The 16,558-nt window shown below is 53.6% G+C and overlaps 1 protein-coding gene across 4 annotated transcripts in view; it reads right to left on the minus strand.

Annotated features, from left to right (window-relative positions):
• CASZ1 (castor zinc finger 1) overlaps positions 1–16,558 on the minus strand; it is a 104,934-nt gene that overhangs the window by 42,056 nt on the left and 46,320 nt on the right. For 2 of the 4 annotated variants that reach the window (XM_059716672.1, XM_059716669.1), the window contains exons 2-5: positions 13,594–14,163; positions 8,356–8,397; positions 4,765–5,605; positions 356–424 (exon numbers count right to left, since the gene is read on the minus strand). In XM_059716672.1, coding sequence (XP_059572655.1) covers positions 356–424; positions 4,765–5,605; positions 8,356–8,397; positions 13,594–14,163 — 1,522 coding nt within the window. The remainder of the gene's footprint in view (positions 1–355; positions 425–4,764; positions 5,606–8,355; positions 8,398–13,593; positions 14,164–16,558) is intronic. The other 2 variants (XM_059716670.1, XM_059716671.1) reach the window with 2 other exon arrangements.

Here is a 16,558-nt window from a genome sequence, read left to right on the forward strand (position 1 = left end):
TCCCAGACCCCAAAAAGGGCAGAAGATACAGGCTGGAAATAACACTGGTGGGCACGGAGAATGCCAGCCAGGAGGCCAGGGACTGCACTAGAGCCCAGGCCTCCACAATGAGGTACTTCTACTGGGGACGTGGGGGAAGAGAGCTCTCGTGGGCTCCTTGGGCTTGTTCACAGCTTCCTGCTCTGGGGTCCCGAGGGGGGAACAAAGTCAGTATGGATGTCAGAGGGAAATGGAAGACTCAGTGCCCATGACTGGTGTATACATTTCACCCGGACAGACAGACGGACGAGACCCCCCCCCTCCCATACCCCTCCCTCCCAACCATGTCCCCGAGAAAGCCAAGGGGTTTGCCTACCTGGCAATATATTTCTGGTAAATATTTACATCTTCGCTGACAGCTGGTTTGTCAGTGGGTAATCCGTTCCTAATGAGAAACACACAGGGCAGAGCTGGTTAGCAGGCAGTGGCAGGGCACAGTCCAAGCTCCCCGTCTCTCTCATGCAGCACTGAGCAGGCCAGGGCACTGGGCTCTGGGAACAGTATGCAGCAGAGATACCTGCCTGTGTAACCTCCCCCCTTGCCCTCTCAGCTCTGCACCCCCTTCTTGTAGGGACACATCTCCCTTCCTGCATCTCCCATATCCCCAGAGCTCATTCCTGTTTGCTGAAGAGGCTAAGACCTGCCACAAGCCACAAAGACACCACTGCCCCATCTACAAAGAACCAGAGGTCATCTCAAAAGTGGATGGTCCCCAACCCTGTTGTAACATGGCTTCTGCTTACAAAAAGAAAGCTTTAAATACATGCCTAAATTGTGTTAAACCACTGAAAAACACAAGAGTCTAGCACGATTCAGACACTGTAAGCTCCTGTCTACATTAATGAACAGAACCGTGCTGTGACTGTTGGACTGCGTTTGTGATCTAACCGCTGCAACATGGCGGCAGCATAGAGGGGGCTTTGATTACACTCTCCCAGTGACCCCACGCCCCACTGACAGAACCACAAATATAGCTGTGTAGCTTTGCAATGAGGCATGAAACACGCACTGCACCCAACCATTCACTTGGAAAAGTATCTGGCTTGAAACAGGCACAGAAATTACGTCTTGGTTGGGTTCTCCAACAACAGCAAGAAAGAGCCTTAGTACAGCCAGTCTGGGCTTTGGCCAACAAGAATCGTGGCTGCAGACCTTGCAGTGTGGCCAAGGAGAAATAGGCTGCACTTGGTCTTCCTCGTGCATCCTGGCGCCTCTCTGTTCTGTGCCAGCTACATATCCTGGTTGCACCAGGACAGCTCTGCAGAAGTTTCACATCAAATAAGTAAATGAGTTTAGCCCAAGTTAAGAGCATTAGGAGTTACCCAGTTAATACCATGAATTTGTGCGTGTGTGAGAGAATGAGGGGGTAATTTCTGCCAGGTCATTTAGTCCCAGAGGGTTTCTGAATGGAAAGGCAGGTCTTGGATCATGCAGTGAGTCCCGTCTTCACTAGCACAGTTATCACTTTGCCTCGCACACCTCTCATCTCATGGTGCACACTGCTCTGGATCCCTCACTTGCTGCACAGCCAGCCTTCAGACAAGCACAAAGGCCAGCAAAGCTTTGAAGATTCCCTAAGTTGGGAAGTACAGCAAGTGCCCCCCATTCCCCACTGCAGTGGTGCAGAGAGAGGTTGCTTTGCCATCTGAGGGGCACAGATGTGCAGCCCGCAAAGACCTGGAGGGCATGTGTGGGGGCAGCTCATCTTTATGGCAGTGAAGGCTGGTGCCCACCATGCCCAAACAACACACAGGTAAGGTCTGCAGATGGGCAATGGAGGAGCTGCATGTCAACAGGAGAGCATTACTGGTCTGTGTCCAGTCCAGGCACCTTGTGGGTTAAAGCAGGAGAATGAGAAGCTGCCTCCACTCTGATGGAAGTGTCCCCCCGGGGGCTGTTCCTGGCGAGTGATACCCCCATACCTGGAGGGAGGAGGAATCACAGCCCCATGAGAATGCTCTGCCTAGCCACACCACACCAAACATACCCACAGGTCTGCAAGTGTTCAGCGGAGCACAACTGGGTGGAAGTCTCAAAGCAAGCCCTTTGCCAGCTATACTCCCATCACCATGTCCCCTCTCCCTCATTCCCAGGAAGTCCTGTGGTTAGAGAAGGGATCACCATGGCACTGCAAACCTTCATTCACAGCAGAAAAAAAAGTATGGGGCTGCAAGAGAGGAACAGAACCAGATCCTGATGAAAAGCAAAAGCAAAGCAAGGGCGCATGAGCAGCTCCCTGGAACAATGAGCAGCTCCCTGCAACCCCAAGATGCCCAGGTAGCGCAAGGGCAGGAGAGAAGATGCTCAGAGGGCCGGACTGTCCTTGACTCAATGGGCTTCCTCTTTCCGGAGCTGCAGACCTGTGGCCTGACCACGATAAGGTGCTGGCCACATACACATATTTACAACTAAGTGTCCTGACAGCAGCGGCCCCTGCCTGCCCTCTGGAGCAAGAAACATCAATGAGAGTGCGAGTGAGTGCTCAGCCACGAGGCATTTACAGCATGCTCCTGGCACAGCTGGAAGCCTGCTGCCACAGGGGCTAAACCAGGCTCTGTGGCAGAGCCAGCAAGGTGGAGAATGCTACTATCTCATTGAACAGCACGGCACACAATGACGAGGGGTGTTGGAGGCATCACAGTGCTCCCAGATTGGAGGCTGGGTGATTAATTTAGCTGCAGCTCATGATAATGCTTTCCTCTTTTCCAAATGCTGTAATAAGGAACCCACAGCAATGAATTAACGTGTCACACAGGAAGCAGGGACTCCTGCCTTGCACAGAGAAACTGAGGCACAGGGGATGGATCACTGGCAGTCAGGAACATACCCCAAGTCTCCTGACTCTGAGGCCTATATCATAGCTCCAGGGGCAGTCTTCCTCCCTACACAGGGATAAGGCAGGTGGCTGGACAAAATGGCACTGGTGTACAAATGACCTCATGGGGCTCCTGGATGACAACAGCTTATTCAGACCAGGCTGTTCAGATGTGGGGACCAGCCAAACAGAAGGCCACAACTGAGTTCCTCAGTGGAAAACCACACGATGGATGTCACCTCAACGAATGGAAGGGCAGGATAGCCAGGCAGGAGGAGCCTCCCTCCTATAGGCATCCTTGAAGTACATTGCAGGGAGCAAGCCCCAGGAACCAATAACGCTTCTCACAAAAGGTATTCAGGTCCCATGAAGCCAGAGAATCCAGCCAAGACAGGGAAGCAGTGCTCACACCCCCCTGCTCTGTTTGCACCCTGACCATTTCCTACAGTTTAAGGTCAGCCCATCAGCTCCAATCCCTTTTATGGGGTCAGCAGTTTCCTCTCCAGAAACAACCTTTCCATCTTATAACCCTAACCCCGCGAGGCCTTAGGGTGGAAGGAGTAGTGCTGGAGGGTAGCTGCATTACTTTGTCCAGAACCTGAATGCTGGGAGAACACAAAGCTAGTGCTTCCGCACAGGTGGAGCAGTGTTAACCTCTCCCTTGGCCCCAGCAAACATACCTGTCCTCTTCTTGGATGGCCACATCTACACTAGGATTCCCGACTAGTGCTTCTAACACCACAACAGCGCTGCTGGGCACACAGCTCCAGCAATGCTACAGGGGGCCCTGGTGTCTTAAGGACCACAACATCTAATCCTGCTCATAACTTGTCTGCATGTCAAGGTGGTTGAAGTGGCAGTGCCCATATGCCCATTGTCTATCTGTATGTCTCCTCCACTGCTACCTGAAGCAGAGCTTCCCTCAAGGGGACAACAACAGGAAACAATCCATGCAGGTATCCCTATGGCCCAGTAGGTCGCTGGTCTCTTGGTAGAGAATGCCAACAATGTGTCAGGGGGTTATTAGTACTAACTGGGGTGGTAGATGTGCATGTGAGATATGGCATGTCCTGGCCAAACTGGAGGTGTTTGCCCAGTTGGAGGCTTTCTTGCCTCATTTCCATCTGGGAGGAACGGCTCAGACTGACGTAACATGGCCTACTGTGAGAGTTTTGCCACTGACTTCACCAGTAGAATCGGGCCCTTCTCCAGTTAGAGAGATGCGCTGCTTAAGAGATGTGGAGGGCAGAGGGGAAGAAAGAGGCCATGATCCAGACTTGCACGTCAGAGCAGCTCACCCCTCTGTGTCTTGTCTCACCCTGGGATTTGTGCCTGGGTAGGAGGGCTGACGGATTCAGGCAGCTAGGACCTCATGGGTACTGGGAGTCATTTCACGAACAATTGTGCTTAGAGTTTGCCTTGCTGTGAGCAGCCAGGGATGAGGAGGGCTGACAGGACAACCAAGCCGTCTTGCAGCCGGTGTCCAAGGAAACAGGATTTTCACTGGTCCCCTGCTTGCCTCTCACTGACTAGTCCCATTGAACCTCCCCAGCTGCCTGCAACACCAGGTGAAGATGCCTAGGCCTGGCTTTAGATCCTGACCTCAGGTCATGGCTGCTTCTGCTGGCTCTGTCTTGTTAACCTTATGTTAGCACTGTCCTTAACAGTCCAAATCAACTCCAGTTCTTTTTTCAGGGTTAGGGTCAGGGTAGGAATTAGGATGTTTAGAAACCAAGACAGATTAAGAGACTCAAGCAAACTTGGCGGGTGGCTTCAGCCAACCTCTGAATCAAAAAACTTCCCCTGATATGAGCAAGGGGAGGAGAGCAAACTTTCCTCTGAGGGACCCCCCCGTGCCTCCTCATGTCCCCTGACTAATGGAAAGTAAAGAGAAATGGAAGGGCACTTACTTGACTGTAGAGACTGTTCCAGTTGTGATGGAGTCTGTCTTGGAGAAGGTTGACTTCAGGTACTCAGGGGTGTTGAATGGCAAAGAGACAGGCTGTTCAGGCCCAGTCACTGGAGCACTGCTGGGGGTACTGGTGAGGGGAGTGGGGGCCAAGCTGGGTGTAGCAGGCTTGACTGGAGTGAGCTTCTGGATGTTCCTCACGTCATACTTGGAAGGCCGCCCCACCTTGCCCGTCTTGAAAGCTATGGCCCCTCCCATGTCTGGATTGCCTTCCCCAGGCTTGAAAAGGTGCAAGTACTTGACATTCTCTAGATCATACTTGGAGGCCTTCTTGTAGGTGTTGCCATTCTGTGGCCTAATGCTCTCGCCTGTCTTCAGCTTCTGGATGAAGAAGTCATACTTGGAAGCCCGAGACATCAGGCCCTGCATCTGGGAGCTGCTGGGAGAGGGCAAGGGCAGGATGGTGGCTTTGGTCTCCGTCAGCAGGGAGGCATCTGGACCTGGCAACCGGATGGGCTGGGCCAGCACTGAGGAAGCCTCTTTGCTCAGCTTGGAGCTCAGCTCTTCAGGCCTGGTCAGATGGATGGGCCAGGAGAGCTGTTCGCCAGCCTTGAGCTTGCGGATATACTCCTCGTACTTGGAGAAGCGGGCCCGCTTGCTCATGGCATCCTCGCTGGGCAGGGAGGTGGCAGCCGAGGTGGCCTCTGAGGTAGCAGCATTTAGCTTGTCGAAGCTGATCTTGCGGGCCAGCTCATCCCGCATGTTCTGGTCGTCGTAGCCGAACATGCCCAGGAACTCGTTCATGGTGGTGGCGGCATAATCGCGCAGCGACGAAGCTTCCCCTGCAAACAGACAGCGAGAACGAGTCACACGGGGTGGATTTCTCCTCCTCTCCTGAAACGGCATCGGTGGGGGTGGGAGGGGGGAGTGGGGAGAGGGGAACATGATCTACTGACGTTTGGCTCACTTGTTAGGTTTTACGACTCTTAAATTAATTTGTTTAAAAAAAAAAAGTAATTAATACTGGGGTAAAATAAAAAGAGTTCATCAATGCCAGGAAAATCAATTTCCTAAATGTTCTAGCCGATGGCTTTTCAGTACATTAAACAAAGTTTCATAAATGTCTCTGCACTCTTGCCTTGGCCTAATATGAAGGAAAAGTAATTTTACTGGAAGTGAGGCCAGTGCCAATATGCTGGGGTTTGCGCAGCTCTGTCCTTGTGTGTGTGTGTGGGGGGGGCGCATGCGCACACGTGGCAGAGCAGGGAGGTCGGGTACAGAGGAAGGCTGCGTGGATGTGTACATGGGGAGCAGGGGTGAGGGCAGAGGGGAGGACAGTGTGTGCGGTGGGCAGGGCTTGAGGGCAGAAGGGCTGGCACTGGTGGGGGAGGGCAGGGAGCAAGGCTGAGTTATGGGCTGTTGGGGGCAGGCTGGGGTAGGAGATGTGAGAGGACAGAGGCAGGATGTGGAAATGAGGAGGGGAAGGGGGATAAACGAGTGGGCATAGGGACAAGCAGAGGCAGGAGGGTGAGGAGCTGGCAGGAGCAGAGACTGCTGTGTGGGTGTTGGGGGTGGGGAGGGGCAGCAAGGAATCCCTATGGCTGTCCCGGTCCCTCCCACACCACTGCTTTTCTAACATCTCCTACATCTAAGTGGCTCCCAAAGCATCTATTCCTGGGGTCGGGCTGTCCAGGAGCCCTGCTGCCTCTGCTCTAGGTGTTAACAGTGCACAAAAGGGGCAGAGTCCAGCTGGCCAGGGGGAGAAGAGCTGCTTTCTCAGGGTGGGGGAAAGGGGAGGGGGCTGTTATCCCTGGGGTCAGGGCTGTGGGGGGAGGGCTGTTCTCCCATGGTCTCTCCCTCCCCGCTCCCTCCCACTGGCGCTTTTGCTGGTCACTGGGAGGCGAAGAACAGTGCTCTGGAGGTCACCCAATATCAGTGTAAAGGAGGAAATAAAGATTACTCTGACTGACGTGCCAACTCAGGCTCATTTAGGCTTCAGTCTGACACAGCGTTCCTCCTCCTCCTCCTCCTCTCCTTCTCGCTTTCTCTGGCAGAGTAAAGATTTACTGTGCGCAGGAGTCCTTCAAACCTCCCTCGTCATCTTTCCCAATCACTCACTTGGGCTCTCGTGGGTGGGCACCATCTTTCACAGGGAGGGCGAGTGCTGGAGAGGGCAGGTACGAGGCAGCAGGAAGGGGGTCCTGGCCACTGCCCCGGCTCTGACACTCAGAGGTGGAGTGCCGTCACGAAAGACCGCAGAGAGCTCGGAGGTTGTCTCAGCTATGGAGCCCAAGGGGTTAAAATGGAGCCCTGGGCTCTAAGAGCAACCAATGCCATGAATACAAGCACACGTGCATGGGTATGCACCACATGCACAGACAAATGCACGTGCACATGTCTGAATGCTCCTGTGCAAAGTGGCCCCAACCAACAAGCGGCCTAGCTCAGGAGCTCACCTAGCTCTCAGAAGCCTGTTTCAGCAAGGGCACGGGTGGGAAGAGATACCTGGAAAAGATAGGGCCCTGTGGCGGACTCCAAAAATTCCTGCAGGACACGCAAGGGTCATATCCCAGTACCACCGATGCCTAATGTAGCCAGGTGTGTGGGGCATAAACCTTGCTGTGCTGCTGGCCTATGCTACAAGGGACAGTGTCCCGTTCACACACAGCAAAGGTAGGAGGAGACATCTGCTGCACTAGATGTGATGATCTAGGGCTAGGCCAATGGTGCCAGGATCCAGGAAAGGACAGCACAGTCTTCCTCAGCTGGGCACCAACACCCTGCACCTACAGATGCTGGGCCCCTGGCAAGGTGATGCAGAGCTACCAGGGCTCACAGGAGACTCCTCAGCTAGCTGTGCAACAGGGAAGTGATTTTGGCAGAAGGATGCCCATGCACTAGCCAGCAGCACCCTGCTCAGATGCCCACGTTTGACAACTAGGACTCCTCCTGGGAAGGGTGGGCTCACTTCCCCTGGCCCCATTAGCGCCCCCTCCCAGGGCCCTCACTGCCTGGGGATACCAGAGGGATTGCCTTTCACTTTTGCACACCCAGGCATTAAAGTGCTTCCTCTTTTTTTCAAGCTTTTTGTCCTTTTGATGCCTTTCCCTTTCCCTACCCCCATTCCAGCGTAACCCTATAGCCCCAACAAAAGCGATTAATACCATAAAATCCCCCGAGCCTAAGATTTCCATGGTCCTGCTAACCCTGTCTCCCCTCTTCTGCTTTTCATCTCTCTTTGGCCTGTAAGATGATCTCTAGTTACCCCAGATCCCGAACTTCTAGGCCTGGCACAATGAAATCCCATCCCCCTCAACCCAAACAGCCACGGGGAAAGAGCACCATAAAGGGGATATGAAAGGAAATTAAACTAGCAAGCGATCACTGGCTTTAAGGGCCACCCTGGAAGGTAAGGGCTGGCAGGTCCTTTCCTCTGCTCACAAGGAGACTTATTCACACCGTAGCATTTCTGTTCTCATCCCACATCCAGGAATCCCAAAGTTGTGGGAGATGGGAGAGGAGGCTGAGCCTGGCCCACCCCAAGCTTTGCCCCAAGCCCAGGAAGAAGGGGGAGCTGGAAAGATGATCCCACCTTTTTTGCACTTCCTGGACCTCATGCCTCTCAGTTCCCCGCCTGAAACACAAGGATAACAAGTAGAAGCTGTGAGACTCCCTGCTGAGCCCACATCCCAAGCCAGCCTGGCAAATCCCAGGCTGATCCAGCCCCTGCTGAGATTAAACCACACAAAGTCTTAAGGAAGAGAGACCTGGGAAACCTGGAACTTCCCCATACGACTGAGTCAGGAGAAGCTGCCCCAAGATTGACTTTCTTTAAGCTTCTCAAATTTGCAAGTCTAGGCTTGGAAATGCTTCAGCCCCTGCCCTGGTGAGACCCAGCTGCTGCAGGGGGGTGGACGAGGAGGAACAGGATGATGGGGGAGGGGTCCCTTCTGAGCCTTGATGAAGCCGGGGGGAGTTTGGGTCCCAGAGAGCACTCACTGCAGCCTGCTCCTATTTCAGCCGAACTGGCTGTTCTCTCTCTCTCAATCATCTATGACCTCCACCCTGATTCTCCTTTAGGTCAGTTCTGGATGATCATGCAAGCACAGCTAAGTGCTCCCCAAAGCTGTGGGGAAGACCAGACCTCCCAGAGGCCAGCCAAGGCTGGCTTCCCTACATGTTGCCCAGCCAATGCCCCTCACCCTGGGCCTACCAGCATCTCCTCCAGACCAAAAGCATTCACCCCGCATGCCAGCTACCCCTCGGTGTCTCTGCAGGCAGCTGACAAGGAAGCCTGCAGGAGCCAGCTGCAGTGGTGGCACCAGTAGCTTGGCCCATGTCCCACTGGGAGAAGGGCCGAGACTCAGTCACCTTGTTTCACGTGAGCCACTCAACAGCTGTGAGCTGGCAGCTCCTCATTCAAACCAGAGGCAAAGGTCAAAGCTTCCCCTCTCTTGATCCCAGCCCTCGGGGCTGCCTGCCTCACCCCTCCACACCCTGGTACAACACACGGGGCAGCAGGTGGGAAATGATTCCTCGCAGAGGGCAGCACCACTGAGCTGTGCTCCTTCCAGGCCCACGTGTGTGCGGGGCAGCTTTGTCCCCAGGCTCTCCCTCTCCCGCGCTGTGCCTTTCCTCTTGCAGCGCATTCTTTCCTCCCCTCTGCGTGATAAGGAGAGCTCCCTCTCCCCTGGCCATGGCTCTCCATTTGTGGGCATTGCCAAAGAGCAGAGATTTGCGCGTCTCGGAGCAGCTATCGTATCACAACGGATCCGGAGTGAGCACGGAAAAAAAAAAAGAAAAAAAAAAGAGGGGGCTAAAAATAGCCCAGAGCAGCACACTATATATGGAAGGAAAAGCCAAACAGCCCGAATAGAGCGGAGCTCTGGCCACCGGGGGATGGGGCAGTCTGCGCGGGGCTTCGGCCTGTCGCCTGGGCAGCACAGGAAAACACGGCAGATTGCTGGGTTTAGGGTAAAAACCCAGAAACTGGCTCTGGCCACGTGCAAGCACTTCCTAGTGGGGAAGGCTCCTGGGAAATCAGGGAAGGAGAAGCCCCTGAGTGGGCCAAGAAACAGGCACTCCCCTTCCCACAGGCTTGGCTCACTTAGGAATAACAATCTATACAAACTGGAAACTTTGGAAGCTCAAGAGAGGACAAACCTCTTGGCGATTCCCACTGCCCTCCTGCTCTGTGAGTTAGTGTGTGCGAGGGAGAAAGGGCAGTGCGGGGCGACCCAGGGACATACACGTGTAGGCCTAGTGAGACAGTGCGGAGGGGCTGCGTGGGTGAGGGGAGAAGTGTGTGTGTGTGTGGGGGGGAGGGGGGAGCGTGAGCTAGTCGGCATGCAAGAGTGAGTGAGGCAGGGTGTCTGTGACGGGCTCTGTCACCCGTCTCCTGAAAACATCAGCTCTGCACATCCTGCACATGTTCCCTGTCTGCGACGGAGGGGGAGATGCAGGAGGTACATCCAGGGGCCGACTCAGCCAGGGCAGCTCTCATTAGTCACCTGTCCCTGTAGAGTGGCCAAAGCAGAGAACAAGCCTGCCCCTCGGCAGGGGATCCCACTTCTCCTGGCTCTCCCTGGATGAGTTGCAGCTCGTTTCTGAGGGTGAAGTATTGCAAAGCCAGCCCTGAATGCTGATGTGCTGGCCAGTCTCCAGTGAGCTCTCCCCATGTCCCAGTCACAAGAACAGGTCTGCAATGCACCAAGCGGTCAGGGTACCAATGTGGCAGATGCAGGGCCAACCTGTTGGAGGCCTCAGCTGAGGAAGCGAATGATGGAGGAAGGAGCAGAGGGTGAAACAGGTGATGCGAATGGCCTGTTCTGGTCTACGAAATCTATGACTGGGGGTCACTGATTCCCTTGGGGCAGATCAATCTAGAGGCGGCATCTGCCTTTTAGTCAGGCTCTTGCTTTTTACTTGAATTTCCAGCTGGACAAGGAGCTTGACCAGTGACCACCAATGCTATTGAGCACCTGCAGCTCCTACCGCCTTCAGGGCGAACAACAGACCCTTGGCACCTTAAAAATCAGGTCTCTAGATGATTCCCCTTAGGCCACACTGACTGGGTGACTTGGCAAAGCCCTGTAGCTATTTTCCTGCCCCTGGCCCTCTGCTCAGCTTGCCAGCCCACCCAGGCTTTTCTGAAACGGTCATACCAGACTCCTCCCTGGTGTACAGAAGTGCCAAAGGGCTACACACCCTGTTACATGGGGTCCAATGATGCCTACTGAGGACAAGGTCAGGATCTACGGGGGAGAGAGCTGAAGACAAGAGGGTAGGGAAAGCAGCACTAAGCCCTTCTGGAGGCAAGAAAACCCAAGCCCTGTCCCAGTGCAGCTGCTTGCGCGTGCAACCCTTAAGGGAGCCCATGTGATCTGGGCACCATACATGCTCTTGCCCCTCTCACATGCCCTTGTGCCCACTTGCTCCAATAATTAGGCATGCATTTTTGACAATGTGGCCATGAAATGACATGAAGCCAGAAGCTCTGTTCTGAAGAGGGGACACAGGATCCCTTCGATTCCCCGCAGGTTGGCCACATATTTCTACATTGGGTTCCCCCCTCCAATCCTTTTTTGCTTTTCTCCACATCCCAAACTGCAAGTGGTGTGTGTGGGGGAGGAGGGGAATTTAAACAAACTGCGAACGGAGTCCAGGCGCAATCACCTTGTGTCTGGGAACGACAAGGGCTTTCCTATCAAAGGAAACTGAAGGTCACACTTTTCCTCATTGATCTTGCAATGTTTGTTAATTACTCTGTCACTGATGTGGCGAAGGATAATTAAACAGCTCTGTTTATATCTTATATGCATAATTATGTGCGCTGCCACTGAACTCGTGAAGACTGGAGAATATGCCTCTCCAGAAGGGGAACGGACAGACGGAGATGAGTTTCGGCTGCATTATTAACAGGAGGAGGAAAGCACAGGCACGCACAAAAGAGGGAAAGTTTGATGGATTTGCCAAGTGCTGAGATCGGAGGGGGTGGGGTGAAGAGACCTTTCCATCAAGAGATTCATCCCAAGTAGGTGACAGATGTAGACGTCGTGGGGAGGTCTAGACACTGTGGTACGCGGGGAATTGAGTTACTGTCCACACTTTGTGCTTAAAGGGCTTGTGATGTTGATCTGGAGAGACCAGTGTTTCTGGGGTGAACAAGGAATGCATTTTTCCCCCAATGCTCACCCACAACCACCAGAGCCTCTGGCTGAATTCAAACTGGGTCGAGCCTGACAAGGGGGGCACTCCTTGATGTCAGGAGATCACCACAAATGACAAATACATCCAGCCTCTGGGGAAACCCCTTCAGAGGAGTCATGTCCAAACTGTTATCCAGATACTGGTGTGAGAGAAGCTGGGGCAGAAAAAGAAGAGTGCAGGGGGACCTCAGGCTCTGGGATTCACCAATGCTTTGAGTCACAAGGTGGTTCCCTGAATGTGTGCCTGTAATGACACAGGACAGAGCATCTCCCAGAGGGGACATCCAGCCATGCTGGGGAGCATCCCCTTGATTCTTGAGCAGAGGTAACCATGAAAATGTGAGGGGAGAATTTGGCTCTGTGGTGTGTCACGCCTCTGTTATGCACATGGGCATAACAAACGTGAAAGGGATGTTCACAGTAATAAAGAGATCACAGGAATGAATGAAAGAAGAGGAGAATGCACGCATGTGAAAGGAAGGAGAGCGTTTGTGTTGGCAGGACAAATTGGGCTTGTTTGCTGACAGGAACAAAGCTGCGAAGGACTGTGGCATCCCAGTAGATGCTGCTGGTGTTTGTCACCCTGCCAACGGCAGCGCTGCTCCTCTGGAGGGGAAGGCAGGGAGCCCTCTCCCACACACTCCAATCTCCCAGCTAATCTGCCCACTCCGCGGCTCTTGCATCCACCTGGCTCAGCTTAGGTAACCAGAACAAACAATAGCTTGGGAGTTACACCCAGGACAGCCACCTTTGAGCTGCGCACGTGTGCATGCAAACACACACAGCAGACATGGCCCTGGCATGAGTTCACATGCTGCTTGCATGTGTGCACTTAAAAATATCTGCAGCCTTCACCCCCAAATCCAGACACAGCCAGTTTTCTTTCTCTCTCTCTCATACACACACGTTTGAGCCCTCCTTATCCTCCAGGCTTGTGGTCACACTAGCCGTATTTCCAGGGCCTTTTTTTCCCATGATGATCCTGCTTTACTCAGTGAAAAGCCTTCCCTAGAGTGAGCCTTCCTCATCCTAGACCTGTTCTCTTCCCGTCTTATTCAGGCATCACCCTTGGCTCCTCCTCTGCTTCCCAGCCTATCCTATAGTAACTTCACCTCCAGTTTCCTGGACCTTCCTATGCCCTCATCCCAGTGCCTTGGGCTCTGCTGCTGGGCACCAGCCCTGGCTGAGGAGGCAGAAGAAGCCCTCCCCTCTCTGGCCCTGATCTGAGCGCCATTATTTCACCCTCACTGACAGAACTGGCTGGGTGTGATTGCAGTACAGGATCACTGAGCTATGCACCCAGCTCCCCAAAATGCCAGCGGGGTTCCCATCTTCCCTCCCAGCTCTCAAATACCACAGCTGACTCTGCTTCTGGGACTAATCCCCGTTGTGTAAGACAGCATGTGGGCGTGCGGGAGCACTCGTGCATTCATCTGGGCCTGGCTGCCACATACTGCTGAGCGTGCAGAGTTGAGAGGGTGTGAATTCATGGGTAAGTCTGCTGGTACCACTGGCACAAGGGCAGGATGGGCTCTGAGACCTCCGGAAAAGGTGAAAGTTGCATAAAGGAGTCCATGGGGTAGGATATAGCCTGATCGGGGAGTGCAGGGACCATGCCTTACCTGAGGCAGCTCCTCCAGCCAACTTGGAGCCCGTCTCGCCGCTGGAGGATCGGTAACTCTCATCCTTCGAGGCAGGCCCGTCCGAATCCCTGTCGTCTAGGAAGCTGCCATCCTGGGAGCCCTGCAGTGCATCTGCCTCATCCCCGTTATCTTCCTCATCACTGCAGCCCTTAGGCTGGACCATGTAGACGCCTTCGGGGGGCATCTCCACGCTCTCAGTGCCCTTACCCTCCTTGCCCTCCACTCGGCCCAGCAAGAGTTCGTCATTGTACTCCCCATTCACCCACTTCTCAATCACCTCCCTCCTCTTGTCCTCCTCGATCTTCTGCACACGGCTGAGTCCATCCGAGAACTCAGACCCCACCTCCTTGGTCCCAGGCTGGGGGGCTTCCTTTTTGCTGCTCTCACGCTGGGCACCCTTGTCTGCCCGCGCCTGCTCAGCTCCCCCGTGATCAAAGACCACCTGGCGGCTGAGCTTGGCACAGATTGCGTTCAGCTTCAGGCCGCCTTTGCGCTTGGCAGCCATCGTGGGTTTTCCTGAGGTTGCGTCAGTGCATATAGTTCTTTCAGCTGGAATGGGGGAGAGAAAAAGGGAGAAACAATTAGTGTGAGCTCAAAGATGCCCCACATTTGCAAACACCAGACCCCCAACCCCCACATGCCAGCACTCCCCTCTGAAGCAAGGACCTGCCTTCACACCCAGCACCATGAGGAGGAGCTGGGACTGAGGCGTGTCAGGCAGAGTGCACCCACGGTATTTCAGCAACACCACGCAGCGAAGCCTGTCTAAATTGGTGAATACAGGCCTGGAGCGTGGGCACAACACCAGCAACTTTAGTGGAGAGGCACCTGCTTATGGGAGGTCCTGAACGTCCCAAGTACTGTTGGTGTCAGTGTGTAATGCATTTCATAGACTAACTAAAGCAGAGATGCAGACCACCATGGCTATCTGCCCTCTGCATAATGTTGGTCTGTCACAGGCCCTGCTGCAGGAGCCTCAGCTCTTTGGCTCCAGTGGCAGCAGCACCTGCTGTCCCCATGTCAGCCAAGATGGCAGGAGTTGCCATTGCACCGAAGCCAACAGAAGTACCCTGGCATGAATGAGGCCTTAAGTGTCTATCAGAAAGATCCTGATTCTTAACCAAGGGAATGCAAGCGACTCCCTCACTGGGATTTACTCAGATGCTGAAGCAAAGGGGGAGAGCAGGAGCCTTGGGGAGTGGGTTTGCTTGAGTGCCATACTAAGAAAGGGGTGGGGGAGGTGGTGCTGGATTAGCACCAGTCAGTAATGCCCTCTCTCGCACACTCACAGGAAACTCTGTTCGCACACTTCCCAGCACAATCAGCTAATTAGTCTGGGTTTGTTATTTTAATGTAGTTTATTCATATGTCACAGCTACTGGGGGGGGGGGGCAGGGAGAGAAAGAGAGGGGAAGGATGAAAGGAAGGAAGGAAGGAAGGAAAGATCTTAACTTCAAGGTCAGAGAATGTCTTGAACTGATCGGTCCCCACTACAGAGTTACTTGCATAATTATTGTACTGACTATTAACAAGATTTAATCCCAATTAAAAGCAGAGAACTGCGTGAAGAGAAAGTTAAGGATGGCATTGTTGTTATTGCTTTTTGTTGTTGTTTTTTGATGGCATCCAGGCCAGCACGGGTTAACGCTCTCAACGCAGGGAGCGCTCCTTCTGCTTCTGCCCTTAACTATCTCTAAGGATGGGGTCACTGGCACTGCCTCAAAACCAGGGACTGCCATACCTGCCCTCATCCTCTCCACCCTAGGGGCTGTGCTCTCACTGTCCCAGACCCCTGATGTGGCCCTTATCCACCCTATTTTCCCTCTGACGCTCTTTATCCACCGTCACTTGCTCTTTCTCATCTCGCTGTGTCCCTCCTCTCTGTCCCCCATCACTTTTTTCTCTCTGACCGCAGCATCTTTGTCTGGCATTATCACATGCACCCTAGCTCCCTTGGGCTGCTGAGGCCAGCAAGCACATGCTGCTCCTCGAGGCCACATGTGGTCTAGGAAAGGCCTCTGCATACACAAACCAGGGGCTCCCTACAGACAAAGAGCCTGCACCTTGTCAGGGACCCCAGGACAATGTGCTCTTTGATGTCACATCCTGCTGAAAAAGGGGCCCGGAGGGGAAGGGCAGAGGGAACCCATCCCTTGTGTGCCTCAAATGATGGGAACGGGTGCTTTGAGCACCCAAATGCCTCTCACTGAGGCTCACCCAACACCTCTCCAGCTCCAACCCTGAAGATCCTGCTACACAGGAGTAAAATGATATTAATTAGACCCCCTACAATGCATGCAGAAGCCATTGTGACAGTCCCTAATCCCATAACATGACAGCCCAATACAAACAGACTGAAACTTTAGACTTGCTGTCCGAGAGCCAGAGAGCGGCTGCTTAGCGTAAACTTCTGACAGCTTCAGACACACTTTCTTGTCAAGGCTGTAAGTAAAATAAACCCCCGACAAACCTGTCAACCCCCTCACATAAGGGAGGCACTGATGCACACCCCTCGGGCACTCTTGCACACAACATGCACACCTTTCTGCACTCACACACATGCAACACACATAGCACCCACAAGTACACACTGTTTTTAAAATGTACCTCATCCTATACACACACATGCGCAACCAGAGGTACACGCAGAAAAATGCGGGTGTTGTTTCCCGAGACACAAAAGGGGACATGCACACATCTACATAATGACATGTGCACCCTCTTTCTACACTCCCCTGCATATACCCACTGCACGCTCACACCCTGTACTCCTTCACTTTCTTTGTCATACATGTGTGCAAACACAAGCAAATAAGAGCCAACCTCAGCCAAGAAACATCCAGGGATGCAAAAGCACCTGTATGCTTACTCCCCTTCCCCTGTGCTTATAATAGAAAGTGGAGAAAGACCCCATGCACCACTGGAACCACAGAGGGAAGCTAGA

The sequence above is a fragment of the Alligator mississippiensis genome, chromosome 13 (genome assembly GCF_030867095.1).
Source record: "Alligator mississippiensis isolate rAllMis1 chromosome 13, rAllMis1, whole genome shotgun sequence".
Classification (NCBI taxonomy): Eukaryota; Metazoa; Chordata; order Crocodylia; family Alligatoridae; genus Alligator; species Alligator mississippiensis.